General features: G+C 41.4%; 1 protein-coding gene across 1 annotated transcript in view; it reads right to left on the reverse strand.

Annotated features, from left to right (window-relative positions):
* Positions 1–12,574: 12,574 nt before the first annotated feature.
* The window catches only part of LOC108439437 (spermatogenesis-associated protein 16), a 77,526-nt gene continuing 70,379 nt past the window's right edge, over positions 12,575–19,721 (reverse strand). Inside the window, exons 8-10 of the mRNA XM_037545438.1 lie at positions 19,268–19,432; positions 17,683–17,766; positions 12,575–12,898 (exon numbers count right to left, since the gene is read on the reverse strand). Coding sequence (XP_037401335.1) covers positions 12,575–12,898; positions 17,683–17,766; positions 19,268–19,432 — 573 coding nt within the window. The remainder of the gene's footprint in view (positions 12,899–17,682; positions 17,767–19,267; positions 19,433–19,721) is intronic.

Raw genomic sequence — 19,721 nt, forward strand, 5'->3', positions numbered from 1 at the left:
GTATAACCTCTCTAGATGGAACTGTTTTTCAGGTAGTGATTAAATTATTTATCTATTTCCACCAAACAAATGAACAGTTAGGAAAAATGGAAAGCAACATGTGTATACAAGCTAAGTTGGCATGCCAAAGATCATTATACAAAAAGCATTGCCTCTAAGAACCGTGAGAGTTGGACATCCCTATGAAATTTAAGGAGTTATATGCAGTGAAGAGAGAAGGAATTGTAAACGTGCACCTGTCTGAAGTCATGGGGCAGTCATGGGCTGAAGGTTAGGGAATAAGCCTTGTGACCGGAAGGTCGCCGGTTCAATCCCCAGAGCTGACAGCACATGACTGAGGTGTCCTTGAGCAAGACACCTACTGCTCCACGGGTGCTGCGGATTGGGCTGCCCACTGCTCCGGGCAAGTGTGCTCACTGGCCCCTAGTGTGTGTTTACTCACTAGAGTGTATGTGGTGTTTCACTTCACGGATGGGTTAACTTCACGTTGTGGGACTAATAAGGGTCTCTTGATCTTAAATTTGGTCATGAGAGGTCAATAACTGGAACAAACGAAGGGACAGAAGAGACTGGTTTGAGAAGCGTTATACATGTATATGCAGTGTAGTCGTTTTATGTTTTTTATGCTGTGAAAAGAGAGCAGGGGTTGCAGGGTTATCAGTATGAAATGCTGTTTTGTGCTTTGGGTAAAAAGATGAATCTCTCACATTTGCTAGATGTGAAAAGTTGTGAAATCGGTAGGTTTCCGTTGGATGGCAGAGTTATCTGATTGAAATGACTAGTTGAAATGACTACATGCTTTGGGTACAGAACCACAAGTTTTTCTGGTCTATGTAAAGTTAACAGGTTTCTAAGGCATGATGTAGGAATGAAAAAATCTGTACAAATCAACACACATTTTCTAAGCCGCTTATCCTTCTGGGTCGCGGGGGGAGCTGGAGGCTCAGAGAAACCACTTTTCTCAGCTGCCTGAAATGCCTGGAATTCCAGCACTTCCTTTGTTACAAGAGGACACAGTCTTGTAATGAAGTCCTTATTGTTCACCAACCGGCAAGCTTGGCACATGAGAGCTACAAAGTTAGAACTTGCCACTCTAAAATGTCCTGCTCCAGTCTAGCTTGCGAAGATGAATTAGGTCTAACAACTTGTTCTATCTGACTGTCAGCATCAGACTCAAACTCATAAGCAGTTTGGTGAATCAAAGTATACTGGGCTCATCAAGAGTTAGGGCTTAAAGACAGGCACTGTAACAGCATTTTAGTCAGAGGCTGAATAGAGATGTACAGTATGAAAAATGTTTTTGTGACACTGAAGCATGTAAATCTATACTAGTTAGACCCCAAAAATAAAATTAAATTATGAAAATTGAAAATCAGTATTTGTTCCCTTTAAGTCAGTCATGTCATGGAGAGATGAATGGCAGTGCAGGAAGTCTCTGAGTGGCAATGTGTGCACCCACATTAAAAACAAGTTTATGAAGAATGCCATTTTGTGTGCGCTTACAGTAGACTTGGTTTGTGCTAAGTGTTAGCCATATGACTCTGTCTTACCATGTTTACTATATTTGGTGAAATTTGTCCACATCAGTTGGGAGGGGACTTGAGAGTCATGGGAGTTGAGTCATGTTATGTGAGATTCATTTTAAGGATTTTAACTAGACCCATAGGGCCCATGAGCAGGGTAAAGCAACCCTGGTCCCCCTCCACTGATGTGATAATGATACAGTATGTCTTGGGATGGATGCAGTTAATTACTAAGTATGGAATTATGTAGGAATTCTTATGTGTACAATGTGATAAAACTGGATGGAGGACAAGGATGCAGAAAAGCTGTAAAGCACAGTAATAACTCTGGGGAAATGCAGTCATCACGGTGCAGCAATAGACTTGCCATATATACACAGCGCTTTGGGGTAAAAATTAATACAGCTGCTTTAATACTCTATAGCATAGTCTTGCTTTGTGCTGTGGACATGCTTACTTGGTTAAACTGTTTAAATCTAAAATGCGAAGGCCTTGGGAATGCACAGGGTAAGCGATTCTGGCTGGTTGTTCAGGCCTATTAGCAAGGCCTGTTAATAATAATAATATGCATATTATTGTTATTATTATAGGGTGTATTACTTTTGAATTAGCTTTTTTCATCCTCTTTGCAGCAGCACGGTTTTCTTTATATTAACCAGCTCTGGATGGCATGGTTTTATATGCCTGTTTTCCACCCCCCTTTTCTCAAAGGCCCAGATGTTGAATAGTCTCCTGGACAGTGAGCTACCGTTGAAGCCCGGAGGTGAAAGGAGACCAAGGACTACCAGAAAAAAACCCACAACAGAAGCCATGTTTTCTTTTATATTTTTCCCTCCTGCACTTCAAAGTGAATGAAAGGCCCGCCTGAGCTGGTGTGGCTGCTGGTTGGTTAGGCTTTTATTCTTGACAATGTTCAGCCAGGGTCAAATTTGAGGGAGACAAGGCCAGCTTTGAGGTCGGCGCTCTCCTTTAAAGTTGGAGGAATGTGTGAAATGTGATCAGGCTGGAGAGTCTAGCCCTATTTGACGTGATGAGTGTGATGACATGTCATTGGCTGTCCCTGAGGTAAAACCACTGATGTCTTGCTGTGTGTGGTACAGATAGCTGTGCTCTGTCCACTTTGGTGAAGAGGGAGTTTGAATGCTGTAGATGTGCTCCATGTTCTTAAGTCCTCATGTTAAAGACTGACTAACTACCAGCTTTAATTATTCCCTTGAATAATTTTGGATAAAAAGTTTTTGACCAAGTGTTAATTAATTTCCGGTCAATTTAGTCATTAACATAATTTACTCCTTGAATTGGTCATTAGATGTAAACAATGTCATTCAGAGTGGTTTGATATGAAATAGTGAATTATTGCAAATGAACAACAATGAAATTATCTGAATTGCCTTGAAACGTGATGCTGAGCTAGCTTTGCTTTTGTGTAATGAATTATCCTCTAAATAAATAAAATTATTCATTATTATGGAATTCCAGTGTTTCACCCACACTCATTTATAATGTGTAACATCAAGCATATAGCCATGCAGTCTCCATAGACAAACTCTAGCAGTAGAATTGGTCATACTAAGGCAGCTCAGTGACTACAAATGTGGCGCTGTTGTAGGATGCCACTTTTGCCACATATCAGTTTATTATATTTTTCCCATGTTAGATCTGCTCTGGTCAATTGTAAGTGCTATTATTGTGAAAAGGAACTGACTAGGAGCAACATCAGCTCAGCTGTGAAGCGGTAGATAACAAGACCACTATCTGCAATGCCAAGTATCAGCTGGAATGGTGCAAAACACTTTTGATCATTTAACGCTCCTGTTGTCCTCATTTTCTGTATACACTCTGTGTCCTCCGAGTCAAAATGACCCGTCTTCACTAAAACCCCAATATAAGCAGCTTAATTGAATTTTAAACACCTAATTTCATCTTGCATATTGTCATTCACCACAAAATGTGTGAATACCTGAGTTTTCCCTCTTCACTTGAATTTAAATAGCTTAAGAAAAGAAAAAAAATGTGCAAAAAGAAGTTTTGAATGCATTTTTATTCATCCCAATGACTTTTTTTTCTCCAGTGAACAATTTGACAATGTACAATACAAAAATATGAAAAATAACATAACCCATTCAACTAATTAGCACATGTAGGGCAGTATGCAAGTGCACAGCCTTTGCAGATATATTTCTTACACCTGCAACACACAGTATGTTTTACAGTCCTTCTTTTGAGGGCAGAACTGACATCTCTTCCTCTTTCTTGCCCTAGCTGGGGAAGTGGCTGTGGTAGCTGGATCCTCAGGTAGACCAGGAGCTCCTGCACTCTGAATAGCTTTCACAACTGCTGCTGAGGCTTCTGTGCAGGGGACATGCTTCCTTCTTTCAATGAGTGGAGTTACAAGTGCCTTTCCTAGCTGCTCCAGGAACACCCTCCTCTTGTTCTGCTTATGAGACATCCAGGTTGGGTTGATCTCTCTCCAAATCACAAAGGCATTGTAGGAGGAAACATCAATGATGATGTGGAAGATGACCAGGGGCCAGCGGGCAGTCATTCTTCTGCAATCACCTTATCTAGGTTGTCCACATCTACTTTGTTGCTGTTGTAGTCTAGGATGATGATTGGCTTCCTGTCCTCAAGATGACTAATGTCACCGTCTGTGTGCAGTGTGCTCAGAAGAACTACATTCTTGTTTTTCTTTGGGAGGTAGGAAACTAGAGTGGTGGTGGGCGTGAAGGCAAACTTTGAGGAGAAGACTCTCTCTCCTTTGACGCAAGCAGTGCAAGTGGGAGCTCAGGCTTGTTCTTTCGAACTGTACCAACCATGGTGATCTTCCTCTTCAGGAGCTGCTGTCCGAGTTCATAAGAGGTGAAGAAATTGTCACATGTCACATTGTGAAACCCTCCAGATTTGTCATCTCCAGGATTATTTTTTCTATTGCTGGTCTGATAAACAGGTAGAACGGAGAGACAATGTCATGGGCATGAGAAACGGCATACCTTGTGGGTCCTGGGGTCATCTTTATGACGTTTTGTTCTGCATGCCTGCTGTGTTGGTCATATGCTGCTGAGGACCATGTTATTTAGCCATTTTTTGAAAGGAAAGTCTCTCTTTCAGCTTCAGGGTTTTCTTCTTCTGAAGATGATTCACCATGCTCTGGGTTGTATTCCTCCCCAATCCCATCTAGTCCATTTGTGTTCACCTATAAATGGATGAAAGTACTGTTGTGCTGACATCCAACCAATAGCTAATTCTACCACAGCTGTACAGCCGTAACTAAGTTTCTTGATGTGAAATTTGGTGTGTTACTGTGCATGGAACAAAATTGTGCATCCACGCCAGCGTTTTGTTGTCCTTACAGTCTCTCCGGCTTCTCACCTTGACTGACACTGACAGGACACGCTTCTCATTCACAAATCAGCCAGCTTATAATTTCATAATATGACGTGGGCTTTGAATATGCAGATAGAAAATGGAAAGCATTTCGCATGGAGTGCAGGATTAGTCTAATGGAACCAATTGACAGAGCTCCACAGCAACACCCAGACCTCGTCTCTACGCAGCTTGCAAGGCAGTTAGAGATGGGGAAACAGCTTTACCTCCGGGTCACAAATTATTCTATGTTCAGTGAACAGATGCATATTTACATAAAGCTGTGTTCTCTATGGTACGTTAACCCTTGCTGTGAGAGCTCATTTGCTGCGCAGGTATTTATTACTTTACGCTAGCAGATGGACGTTCTTGTGAAAAGCTTCTACAGTAGAAATTAATGAGGGGTTAGGGGGTTGCTGTTTGATTTGGCACACATTTGAGGATAGTTCTTATCTGAGTGAAAAGCCCTCCTGGCTGTTAAGAATGGGCAACGTTTACTGCAGGGGGTAAAATTGCGAGGCAAAAGCAGCAGGAGGCTAAGGAGTGGAATGTATAAGCTTCACCTCCAGCTAATGACCCTGCTGATGGCTTGGTGTCAGCTCAACAGTGCTAGTCACTGTGTGTTCACTTGTGATTCATCAGAATGCACAGCAGCATCTTTTCATTTTCTTTTACTTCTTCTGCCAGCTGTCTTTTTCATGTTTGCTGCCAGACCAAGGGATGTAAAGTCGGCAGAGAGATGAACTGTAAAATGATGTGGTAATATCTCGTCCTTGATATAGGCACAATGTTAATAGCTCTTAGGGTTAAAGATTAGGATTAGTTTTATTATGGCTGGCGATAGTTACAGCACTTCTGTGGAGATATAGGTACAAAATGACCTATCTTCCTGCAGACTTTAGTTCATACCAAGTCCAAGTAATCAATCGCTATAGAAGACTTTGACTTCGATGTTGGTTGGTTTTTTAGATCTCCAGGTAGGTAGATCTCTAGTAGGAGGGCTGGTAACCACTAGGATAGGACCAAGGACAGTGCTGATGGTCAGAACACATGCTGCACCATGAAGGTATTAGCAAGACATTACAAACAAGGGTTTGTTTGGAGTGATGTCCTTTATTCTAGCAAGCGGTTCTGTTGATACCTCCCTTCCTCTCGTCTGATCCCCTCTCCCTGAGCCATTCACTGTCTTTGTGCAGCCTCTGCTCAGTAATTGCTTCGTGCAAAAACTTCCAAGTCAGCTAAAGTGCACTGTATGTTCAAAAGACAGCGACTGCTTACAAATGAATTTGCATCCATATTCTCTCTGAAGGTGCTGATAACGACCACATGCCAGTGAAATTCAGCCTACACTTTCTTGCCTTAAAAAATTGAGCCTGTCTTGTCTTTAGAAAACCTCGCCAGAGAAAACCTTTTGAATCGTCCCAGTTAATTGTTTTTAAAAAAGCCTCCTAACTTGTCTAAGGACCATTTAAAAGAAGCGATCTCAAGAATTCAATCAGGCTCTCAGACACCATGCTCTTCCCCAGTAGAATGACTTTAAGTAGTCCTTTCAGATATTCCTCATGAAGACAGCCACTGCATAACACTGTCAGCTCACATAGCCAATGCACGTCATACGCGAGGTGTACGTTGGAAAATGATCTCTGACAAATCTAAATACACACCTTTTCTACTTCTGCTAGCATCTATACTTTAGCTATTTAAAGACTGGAGTGTGATGACAACTCCCTCCTCCTGCGGTTGGCTTCAAACACGCTCCGATCTCCCGAGAAACTCTTCCACCCGAGGACTCCGATTTCTCCTCTTTGTTTGGGGGGCATAATTATAAAGTATAATTTCCCTGAACCTCTCCAGGCTGGCATTTCTGAGAGTAAAATTGCTCTGTCGTGCAAAGGTTCAATGGCTGGTGCTTGGGAGGGGTAAAAGTAATCTGTAATTTGTTCTTCTATTATGTGCAACAAATGCATCATCCTGAGCACCCTTATCCAGCCACCCTTACATAAGGCATGGTTTTTGGCTCTCGAACATCTCAGCTAAAGGGGAGATTTGTTTACTCTGTGTGAAGAAGTAATTTGCTTGGCTTCGTAAATGCTTCCTATTTTTAGATCTTACCTTTTAATCCTTTAGATAGTAGTGTATGTATTTCATATTAGCCTAGACTGAGTGGAATTTCCACTGGCGATTCACCAGTGACACAGAAATTTTGTCTAACACTAGATTTAAGTGTCATTTGAGAAATCAGATGTTAAGTTTAGTTTAGAATAGCAGTTATCAAACCTTTTTAGCTCCTTTGTGGATAGCAAGTACAACTGCGCCCCCCCTTGCCTTATGCTCTGTCATTACTTTCATTTAACATATGAGGACTGTGTCTTAACAGAACTTTGTATAACATTGACATGCATATACAAGATGTATGGGTCTGTTTACATTACATATAACTCCTGAATAATCTATGAACAAGTACCACTTCTTAGATATGACCAATTGGATGAGCCAACAAAATTGAAGCTGCTGGTTTAGACTACCCACAACTTCACATAATTTGTTTGTTCTGTGGCACATTGTTTGATAGTGTTGTGAACTTTATTCACATTGGCTAAAGCCTTTATGTCCATTTATAAGGTCAAAAAGAGAAGAAGGCCAATCAACATGGCGCTTGTCCTCACCAGCATCCACATGCATTATCCTCTGCTTATCGGAGGCCTGTTATCAGCAAAATTTAGAAGCAGCTCGATGCCAGTCATTTCAATGCCACTGGTAATCCCTGCTGATTCACCGAGGCTGTGCAGGGATGGATCAGATAGTACCTCTGTAAACACTTGGGATGTCCTGCCTAAACAGCAGCTCAGTCCCTGCTCTGAATAGCATATGGTCACAGGACAGTCTGTAGGTCATTGGAGAAAAACGGTGGGGCTATGACGATCAAAAAACATTATGGCCCGCCACAGCACTTCTCATAATGTTATATGTGGGTTATATGGTCATTGTTGTATTTTCCCAAAGAAGGTAAAAATACTCCTGTTCCTGTGCATTCCTGGCTTGTTTTTGGAGCATCAAAGCTGCGCAGAAGCAGTGAGATCATTGGATGAGGATGTTAAGGAGAATCAGATGGAACTGGGATGCCTACATGTGCTACAAACCTTCTTTTTAGCTGTTGCATTCTCAATATTTCATGTAATATCTCCAGAACATCAAGTTACCTATTTTCAGACAGTGCTGCTGCAAAGCTTCCAGGATATTTATGCTGTGAAGTTATTCTGAAGAGTTCCATGTTTGCGTTCCATGGTCTGATTGTGGGGCAAGCCTGAGATCAGACGCGCTCAGATCCTGCTGTGGATTGTGCACACACTCCAGTGGCAGGTTTTCTGAGTGACTCTCTGTTTTCAGTTCCTTTCTGTTTTCCCACCACAGCAGCACTGTTGCGTCTGTGCCACACTCGATCAGAAGGATTATTCCTCCAACTTCACACTTATGGAGAAACATGGCAGGAAAAGATGTTTACCAGTGTGTTCTCCAGGGCTCCAAGCAAACAGTTTATCCTGTCTACGCTAGGAGCGATCCCTCCCTGCCTCCCTCGCTCTCGTCTGTCAGCCAAACTCACTGCCTGCCCTTGCACACGCACACACGTACACACAATTGGATATTTATTGGTAAAACAGCCTTAATACTCTCCTTCTGATCTTATCTTTTTGTGAGTGGTTTTTTATTTCCTTGTTGCTGAGTTAGTCAGTGCATTCAACCCACCCACTCCTTTTTTCATTCATGTAAATATTCATTAAGGGGCCAAACTACAATGTGTAATATCTGCCTCCCGAGAAAAATGACATTTCACACATACGGCTGCCATTTGAAGCCTCCCTCTATTCTCTGCATGTGCAGCCCTGCTGAATGAAGAATAGGCATCTTTTCTCCTCCCACTGAATCCATTTTTGCCATAGATGCATTAATAACCAGAAAACATTTCTGAATATAGATAAATTCAACTTTTTGGAACTACAATCCCAATTCCGAAGAAGTTGGGACGTCTAAAAAACAAATAAAAACAGAATACAATGATTTGCAAATCTTTTTCCACCTATATTCAATTGAACACACTACAAAGACAAGATATTTAATGTTCAAACGGATAAACATGTTCCAAAGAAGTTGGGACAGGGGCAACAAAAGACTGGGAAGAATGCTCAAAAAACACCTGTTTGGAACATTCCACAGGTGAACAGGTTAATTGGAAACAGGTGAGTGTCATGATTGGGTATAAAGGGAGCATCCCTGAAAGGCTCAGTCGTTCACAAGCAAGGATGGGGCGAGGTTCACCACTTTGTGAACAACTTCATGAGTAAATAGTCCAACAATTTAAGAACAATGTTTCTCAATGTGCAATTGCAAGGAATTTAGGGATTTCATCATCTGCAGTCCACAATATCAAAAGATTCAGAGAATCTGGAGAAATCTCTGCAAGTAAGCGGCAAGGCAGAAAACCAACATTGAATGCCCGTGACCTTCGATCCCCCATACAGTACTGCATTAAAAACTGACATTCTGTAACGGATATTATCACATGGGCTCAGGAACACTTCAGAAAACCATTGTCAGTGAACATAGAAACGCCCAGAAACGCCACTGGCTTCTCCCAGGGGTGGCACAGCTCTTCTTTATGGCAGCCCATTCCCACCAGGCCATAATGACTGAAATATTTACTCATCTAAATGACTTATTTTTCCAACATTTTGACATATGTCAAAAATGACATTAAAATATGTATGAAATAATTTCTTACAATTTTGTAATTTAATAACTTATTACTACATAGGATGTGAGAATTTCAGTTTAATAACCAAATATGTCAAAAAGTATTTTTCCCCACATACCAAGTCACTATTTCAAGAAAAATGTAATTATATCTAAATCTAAAATCTAATCAGATGAACGGCTGTCAGAAACAGAGAAAGAGTAAAAAAAAAAAGAGTAAGAATGGCCTTTCATACCCTTGAGTCCCCGTACTATAGCAGTGCTGGCTTTATATTTAGTGACAGTAGAATGTCATTTACCTGTGAAATAATAGGTAATTAGTAATTCAAACATTTTTCTGTGCTGTTCCACTTATTAATTCCTGTTTATGATTCTTGTCAGCCTTCCAGTATTCAATTGTAAAGTCAAAATTTTAAAACAGGTCTGATTAAAGAAAAGGAGAAATGTCACGATTGGCCCCTCCCAGTCCTGTTTGTGTTTTGGTATAATCCATGTGCTTCTTTGTTTTGGTATCCTTAGTCCTGCCCCTTGTTTTGTGACTCCACCCCTGATTGTTTTCACCTGTCCCTCGTCTTCCCGGTGTCATTTTTAAGCCCTGTGTTTGCCCTTTGTTTTCAATGGTCTGGTTTTGTTGGCTGTTCTGTTTGTTCTGTTCTGTTGGATTCTGGTGTCTGTCATGGATGCCCCCCGATCTATCCGTGTTGGCTTTATGACCCTGGACCGTTTCGACTATGACCCTGGATTTGCCCTTACTAAACGTCACTTATCTCCACATATGCGCCCGCCCTCCTCGCTCCCCCGTTACAAGAAACATAGGACTGGCACACATTTGGCCAGAGTTTACCAAATTCCATTTTTCTTTTTATAGCACCCGCTATGGCTTGGCACATTCACCATTTTCCCTTATGCCTTATGCAATTATACATGTAAGCCGGGATTATAATAATTGTTTATCAATTACAAAACACCATGGGTATAATTAATCTCTACAACATGCCAATACTGTACAACGCAAATGGTTTCCCCTTCTGACCACTCGATAAGCGCCATTAATTTATTCTGCATTGAAATGAATAGGCACTCTTATTGCTGATCACAACATTCTACAAACCTCTGTCACTAGCTGCCAGACTCTAATTGCCTTCAGGCACAACCCGGCCCATTCAAAACAGATTAAGGACTAAGCTCTGTATAAGCAAAGTGTGTCTATAATAGGGCTTGGTTAATAGTGCTGGCATGTCACAAAGTCAAGGGCCTCAGCAAGTGAATCAGCCATGAGTTAAATGTGGAGGTGTGTGTGTGTTGTGTTCGGTATTGAGAAGAGCACTCACTGTCAATACATCTAATGCCCGAGAACAGCTCCAATGGTGTATGTATGTATGTGTGTTTGCAGGGGTGCTGGATGATTGATATAGCGTGTAGAAGGTGAGTGACTGGGGCTCCACTGATGGCGTTTACTCAACACATTTGACGCTACATGATCAATCCCAATTTGTACATTTAGCTGATTGTGCCACTAGAAACTATACATGTAAGTCGGAAAAGAGGTCCTAACCACATGAAGCAATGAAATACAGAATCTAGAAAATTGTCTTTACAATCCTATTAGCAAAGATTGCAGTAATAACCAAAATGCTGACCCCTTTGAACTGCAGGTTTATTATTCAGTTATTCATGTATCCCTGTCGAACCCTTGGTGTATCACTCCTAGGGCATATTCACTTACTACTGTCAGAAGTTGGTAGTAAGTCTATTTAATTACTGAGGCAAAAAGTAATTAAATATATAAATAATAGAGAAACCAGTCATGGTACTTTTTACACTAAAAGCCAGCTAACCTACATTGTGTACATGTTTCAGGACGAGTGTTTCACACACAGACATATATAAATATATAGTACAGTTCAAGATTTTCAGTGTATGAAGAAGTCAGCTTGCTGCTGGTGGATTTGAACACCTCTATGCAGTGCCTTGGGGGGATCCACAAACCAAAATTTGATCAAAAATCAAATATTATGGAAAAAAGGTTTTGTTCATATATAAATGTGAAAGTTCTTTTTGTGATTGTTTAACAAAATATTTGTTTCAAAGAAACATTTGTAGCACAACATTAAACCAAAAAATAGTAGACTCTCTGCTGGTAGAAGGTCTGGAGAAGAATTCCAACCATGCTGCACTAAGAATACTGTAAAACACAGAAGTGGAAGTGGGATGTCGAAGGCTGTTTTTGTTCTTCGCTTGTGTTCATTGATGGGATCCTGAACTCAGAAGCATACAAATGCATTGTGGATGCACACAAGCAGAAGACTGCAAAGAAATATATCAATCAATAAACAATCTCAAACACACCAGCTGCCTATTGAAAGAATATTGAAATTTTGTTTTGTGAATGACAGTTTAATTTTTGTTCTATATTTTATTTCCCAACACAATGAACTTTACACATTTTGAGTATGATCCCAATGTCCAAATATTTTTGGGGGTCACTGTAGGGCTTAAGTGGTTAACATTCTCCAACCAGAGTTGAAATAAGCTCCATGGTTTTGTTGTGTTTTTGCCCTTGATGCTGTGCATAATGACTGTGGTGCAGTGTTTTGTGTATTTTTACCATCAAATAAACTCATTCATTTGTCTGAATCTCACATGTTTTATCCCCGTGGGGCTTGTTTTTTGTTTTTATAGCAGTAGATCATAGTTAATTTCTGTTTATAAACCATAAATTACTTTATATGCATGGAAAGGCACAAAAAGAGCAGATACCCACTTGTGCTTAAATTGAACAACCCCACCCATACATTTCTCTCTGGGAGAGAAGGCCTTCTTTGCCTGGAGAACTCAGCTGGAGACACTGCGTGTGACTGGTAAACAAGGGGAGGGAGGTTAAAAAAGGAGACCCTAAATCAGTGAGATGGCTGAGCTGCAGAGCCCATTTATTTCTGTCAGTGTGGAGTAATTGGGGCTGCTGGAGGCTCCCTCTGAAGATGAGTGGCTGTGTCTGGAGAACAGAGTGCAGAAGGTGGGTTGGGTGTTGTGTAAGGAGATGAAACTGAATGGAGCTCGCTGGAGCTGGGGTCTGTTTCAGGCTGGGCTTGGGGAACCCCCTGTAGGACTGGTTTCACAGAAAGCCCCTTTCTTGGCACTCTCAATGCTATTCTCTCCTTGCTTTTCTTTCCTTCTCTCCCTTGTTTCCTGGCTGCCCTGAGAGCCTTATTCTTCATGTAGGTCTTCTCCCACTGATACAGCATGTCCTCAATCAGTCCCACCTTTAAGAGCAACACGCACATACACCACACACACTCTGAAATCAACTCAGGCCAGAAATGCACAATAGTCATCACGCTTTACATGCAGACCAGCTATCAAGAGGGTTACACATCAACGCTTTTTCTTCCTTCTGGCCATGGCAAGACTGCCTTGGAGACTTAATTACCTCCTTACCTCCATGAAAGCAAATGCACGATGAAGCGATGAATTAAAAGGGCTATTCAGAGACAAGAGATACAATAGAAAAAAAAAAAGAAAAGCTAAAGTGAGAGAAGGCTGAAAGAGAGAGATAGTCTAGCAGATAGAGGGCCTGGGTGAGGCAGTAAGGTCTGTTTACCAAGGTGGTCTGAATTCAGCCCAAGACTGTTTTAGTCTGAGAGGTTGTTTCTCTGGGGACTGATGTAAATTCAGCACAGGAGTGGCCTTTGCAGTCATTCCACTTCCTAAATGCACTCCCTCTCCCTTCTCTAATGGCGCAGTGGACACTGAGAGTGCTCATGCACATGCACACACAAACACACATATATACAGAACAGAGCCAGGCTCCGACTGAAGAACCATTAGATCTTCTATTAATGTGCAGCTCGCATCTCTTCTATGTGTGAGTGAGTGAGTGGAAGAGGGAGAGAGGGAGATAGAGGGAGGGAAATACAGAGAAGTGAGAGAGAAGCATCAACACACACACACACACTCAGTGGGCCTTCACAAGAACCGGTCCTGACCAGTGCAGTTTTATAGGCAGCCTGCAGGCCTCGTGTCTGATATGAAAACTGTCAAAACGCCCATCAAAGCTGTCAGCCTCCATCAGTGCTGCACCCAAAACAAAAGGTCTCCACTGCAGAGCCAGAAGACCAGCTCTTACTGGCTGCAAACTATTCACCCTCGTTAATGGCACGCCTTCTCTCCAACGCACAGCTGACCTTTTTTGGCAATCTTTTTCATACATTCTGTTGGCTGATATTCAAATGTTTGCTCTGGTAGGTCACATTTTTCCAAAGCCCCTTTTAGGCCTTGACTGTTTTTATCTTTCCTCCGGACCATGCCCATGGGCACCACAGCATAAAAGCCCTAACCATGCATCACTTTCACTCGTTTCAGGGACGAGAGGAGCAAATACAATGTGGCGCACCGAGGTGTAAAACACTCCTCCCAAGTATGTGTTACTCACAGATATTTCCGCCACTCACGGATGTTCACGGCACTGCATGCAGGAATGGACCAGAGTGCATTTATTTCAGGCTGATGGACCAGGCAGTCTGAGCATCTGCATCCAATGACTCATCAAAGCAAAAGTAAACAATGCAACCATTTTGGGCCACAGGATGTCAAAACACAGCCATCATCGTGTTTGTTGGCTTAAGATTTTTGATTTAGCTTTTAGCAAACAGAGTCCTGGACGAGAGAAACGACGCATTGCTCTGTTTTACTTCTGCCAAAGCAATGTAACCAACCCTTATAAATTACCCACATTCCTGTGCCATCACATAAGGTAGGATTTGCCACCATTTGCAAAATATATGAACTGGTTTGATCACTGATTAGGAATTTCAGGTTTTTAGAGCTTTCATGATCTTTCACGATTCATGAAGTTTAAGAGCTGGACTGGGCTATAGTTCATAATATCCCTTTGCTATAAAAAGGGCAGGTTCATGAGAAAGCAGTCTCTCAGGAATAAAACAGTATATGAGTTTCCTTGACAAGTGTCCTCTCATTCAAGCTACAATCACTAATGAAATTGCTCCATTTCCAAAAAGAGAGGATATTCTGCAGTACTGAGCAAAAGTTAAAATTAAACAGCCATCAAGTAAACTGGTCAAATCCCAAACTGCTGAGCAATATAAGACTGGAAATTGTTGACCAATACAATCCTATAACAAGCAAGAATGCAAAAATATTTTACTTTCACAACAACAGCAATTAGTCTTCACAATTCTCAAATGCTTACAGAGTGTTGTTAAATGAAGAGGTAAACATGCATGTCCCAAATTTTTTGGAATCTGTTGCTGGCATCAAGTTCAAAAAGGGCATATATTTTCCAAAAACCAATAAAATTTCTCAGTTTCAACATTTGATTGGTTGTCTTTGTACTATTCTCAATTAAACATATTTGAATGATTTGCACATTGTTGCATTCTGTTTTTGTTCACATTTTTGTTCACAACCCTTTTTGGAAATGGGTTGTAGGTGAAATAATAATAGGACAGACTTAGCTAATGTCACAAATTTATGGATATCTGCTAAAAATAGAAAGGTGCATAACATCCGGTAATCGGTAATCTCTAAAGGAGACTGTTTGCAAGGTGATTAGAAGGCAGGATATATTGCTCTACTTCTTCGGAGGTGTGATCATAGTGTGTTCAAGTGTTCAGCGTCAGAGTCCCATATTCCTGCTTTTAGTATTTAAACTGTGGTTGCTCAGAGATGAGTCTCGACCCTGCCCTCTTGGCTCCTCAACTCCAGCGGTGGATGATGTATGGGGCAGATCTGGAGTGAAAGCAGGCCGTTTGTGGGACTGTGTGTGTGTGTGAGTGTGTGTAAGGGAGTGGAGAAGAGCCGAGGTGCTGAAGCCTGATGGGGTGATTAATAAGGCCCATCAGTAACCCCCGGTGACACACTAGGCTGTGGCTGGGAGCGACTGGCCCGCTGATGCACTGTCTGAGTGTGTGAGTGTCAGCTCTTCGGGCCCAATGCTATTCATCACCATCACAGGCTCAGACACTGCTGGGCCCCAGAGAGCCCAGGCCAAAACCAACACCCCTATTACCATCGCTCAGATCCTGAAACACAAACCACTCAGATGCTAAATGCTAACTTGTCAGAACTAACAGCACCATGTGGCTCTTGTGCAAATTTTCTAACTGCTCCCATAACTGCACTCATATTTTCACATTTACTTCAGTTCTTTCAACACAACATCCTCAGAGGCTTCAAACTGCTTCTTCATCAGCATTTATTTAGTTTAATTAAGTCTTGCTTGTAGTTCACTGAAAAAGTGAAGAAAACTGTCTAAACTGCAGATTGTAAATTTTCAGTCAACACCATTTATATTTGTACATAAAAGAGTAGGTAATTTTATTAGGATTATTTTATTAGGATTTTAATTTGGTGAAAATTTACTGTTATGCACATAGCCTTTATATGCTTGAAAAAAAAAACAACCATTGTCCTGTTTTCATTTTTATAACAAGACTCGCTTCATGAACTCATTTTAGGTGAAAATACTCCAGTGTCTCTCTTGGTATACCAGTCTTTTAATAGAATGTCATTAATTAGTGACGCTGATGTCTATTAAAATGATCATAAGCACAAAACACTGAAGGCGAACAGTTTCCATCAGGTAGTTGCTCTGAAATCACTTTACAAACAAGCAAAGTTTCAGCTTAAGATTTATTTGTAACTTAGTCACAAGTTTAAGTTTAATAAAAACTGGCTTTAAACTCAGGATCACAAATGAGTTTCCTTTACTATGTTGATCTGTAGGTCTCTGCTCATAAACATAAACTAGCCAAAACAAATTTACTGTAAAATGAAAGTTGTATAAATTCAGAAAAAGACGCGTCAGTCACGACTGCATATGTGGACAGATTTCCGTATTTTGCTCTATTTACACGAAGTTAGGTTATGTGTAGGTTAGGTTAGGTTCATCATTTATGTTGAATAGACCCAAAATTTTACGCTGCTGTACCTGACGTTGAACCGTGTGATTGCACTGGGTCGGTATGACCAACAGGTTAAAACAAGCTCAAAACAAAGTGACCGCTGTGCCCTGATTGGTGCTCTTGCTTTGTGCTTTAATTTTGACATGTCATGTTTTTATATACACATAAACCAAAGGGAACAACATATTTCTCAAAATGTAGTGGAGGAAAATGTAAGATATTTTACATTAAAATGTAGTGGAGTGAAAGTGAAAAGTTGCCCAAATGAAAATACTTCAGTAAAGTACAGATACATGAAAAAACTACTTAAGTACAGTAATGAATTACATTCACTTCATTACTGTCCACCACTGGAACTCTGTCTCTTAACCTGCTCCTCAAGATGCAAACTTTGCAGTCTCAGATTCTTTGCAGTTATTAGAGCCGTTCTCCATAACAAACACAAGTTAATTTACCCAGGTTCTACTATTTATCTAAACCATTTTTTAGCTTGAACCATAGCAGCTCCCCATAGCTTCTACCACAGCTGACACTATTAATCTTCATCCAAGCTCAGCACTTGAATATTGACTAGCAGTACTTATTCACATGAGTGTAGGGTCAGTGGAAATGCAACCAGGCAAGATGTGGGAAATAGGGCTGAAAAAACTGATTCCGCCTTAGTAGGACAGTTGAAAAGCAGCAATATGCAGTGCTTTTGATTCAGGGATCATGCTTTTAGGCTTCTTGCTGGAAAAGGCTTTCATTTTCTTGCTCTAAGTAACAATTTCAAATGCCAGAGCCATGCTAATTAACGAGAGAATGTAATTTGGACAGAAATTTCAAATAGCCACCTCCTCCATCTGACAGGCTTGCCATTTGCAAGTTCAGAAGCCTCTGATTAATCCTAATAGATACGCACATGCACACACCCTCATTGAAGCATACAACATTCATTTTTCCCCCTCTCTTTCTCTGATTTGATATGTCAAATCTTTCTTTTGAATCCTGAGGGGCATGTGCAGAATATGCACTGAACATTGTACAGGATGATGGCTCTGTGTGACACTGTGTGCGTGCGTGTGTGTGTGTGGCATGGCATTTGCACACACTCATTGTCCTTTTCCCTTTCTCCCTCTATTTACCTTTTGCATTGCATTCCACACACGTTCCTGATCAGGCCGCTTGCCTCCAAGGGTGTCCATGGTGTCTGCCATTAGAGCCTGCAGCTGTGGGCCGGAGATAAAGATTATCAGAGCGCAATTCACACGTCCACCATAACTTCTCTAAACACAGCGCCTTAAAGGCTAATTAAAAAATCATTTGTTGGCGGCCGATTTTTATAACTCATTCCTCATACAATGAGTACTGCCATGTCAATCCCCTTGGCTGCAGCTAGGGCAGTGGAGAGAGAGTGGCCTCCCCCACAAGCCTCATTTGAGAAGCTAGACAATGTGGACAAATTGACAAACACCACTCGTCCATCACTGTAAGGGAAAGGAAGTGATATACATGGGGCAGCCCACTGAATTCCACTTGTCTGCAGCAATAGGATGGAGAGTTTGGAGAGAGAAAATTCGGAGAAAGAAAGAGATTGGAGGCATACAGCATTCTGAAGAACAGGATAAGGAAGCGGCAGGTCACCTGTGAGTGCTGTTTAGTTGGGTTTTTTCGTCACACCCCATGTCACTGAGAGGGAGAGCCTTCTCCAGGGGCAAAAAAAACCCCCTGCATCCTGAATTATTAAGACTGCAGAGAAGAAGAGAAAGAAAACATTAAACTACTTATTTTGGACTTCAGCTGGTCAGTTATACATAGCCTGAGCCAGCAGAGGGATGCTAAACCTTTGCATCTTTGTATCTAGCAACACTACAATTTCCAAAGTATTTATGCCGCTTGTCAAAATTAATCTTTTGCACCTTAAAAGCATATATCAAGGCTAGATGCTTGTAGTATGAATACATATCCTATTTTACCATCAATTTAACCTGAACGGAGTTTCTTTGTAATTTACCACTATGATTCTGAGCTATGCCCTATTGAGCCCATATAAACATCCAACTAATTGGACGCCCCCACAGTTCCCTATTCATGGCAGATTTGGTTGCAATATCACATGCATCATGCTGCACTGATTTAGGCTATGCTCACCACTGTGCGACACTAATCTAGTAAAGAGGCAATTATTGAGCATCAGTACTGTATACCGGAACCAGCTTTGAGCCACCTCCTCCCTCTCTCTCCGTTTCTTTCCTTTTCCCTTGTTCCTATACATGAGCACACAAAAAGCATCCGCCTTCTATTTCCCTCCCTGGCTTTCCCTGCTGTCTCATAAATATTCAAAATAAAGCCTTGCTTATTGGCATGCATAATTCAGGACTTTATTAAAACAAGCTAGACTAGTCGCGCAGCCGGAGTGCTGTGTGATAACGGGGCAGAGGGCCTGGGAGACTCGCCCGCTGCTCACCCTCCTCTACAACAGCAGTTACCCTTTAAAGCTCTTCCCCAATTGACTCTAGCTTATGGTTAAAGATGGTTGAAAAGGAGCTGAACTGGTCTGATTCTGGGTCAATTTCAAAGGGATGACCACATTATGACATGTGACGTGTATTTAAGGGTGAAGTTCTAACTGTGTTTTAATGTGCACTGACAATGTCATCTATTTGTAGCTGAAATCTTGTTCAGCTCTTATCTAAATGGGGAGATACCTGAACAAGGCATCAGGCTCACCAGGGAAGCGTCAGCAGGTCTGATCTCCTGTAGGTAGGGCGCCACTACTAACTCTGTGAATGTGTGCTGCAGGACCTCTGTGTGCTCCTTGACTCTCCTCAGCCCATGTAAGCAGTCCGCATACTGAAGCCTCTCTATCAATCCTGAGTCTGCAGGGAACCCAGCCTAAATCCTCACAGACAAGAGGGCACACATTCATTCATTCATATAATACACAGAGAGCTGTATAAATACAGAAAAAAACATATATATTTTCCATTCTTCACTGCAATATGCTTTTCATAGGTAGGCCTGAACAACATATTGTGGTTTCGTCAGTTTAATGGAACCAGGGAAAATTTTGGCAATGAAGCCCTGTTTTATTGTCACCCACCTCAGCTGATATCACAAGATACAAATAGCAAAAGTACTTATACTACTTCTCCTTTCCTCAGGGTACACATATATACATACT

Source organism: Pygocentrus nattereri, chromosome 15 (genome assembly GCF_015220715.1).
Source record: "Pygocentrus nattereri isolate fPygNat1 chromosome 15, fPygNat1.pri, whole genome shotgun sequence".
Classification (NCBI taxonomy): Eukaryota; Metazoa; Chordata; class Actinopteri; order Characiformes; family Serrasalmidae; genus Pygocentrus; species Pygocentrus nattereri.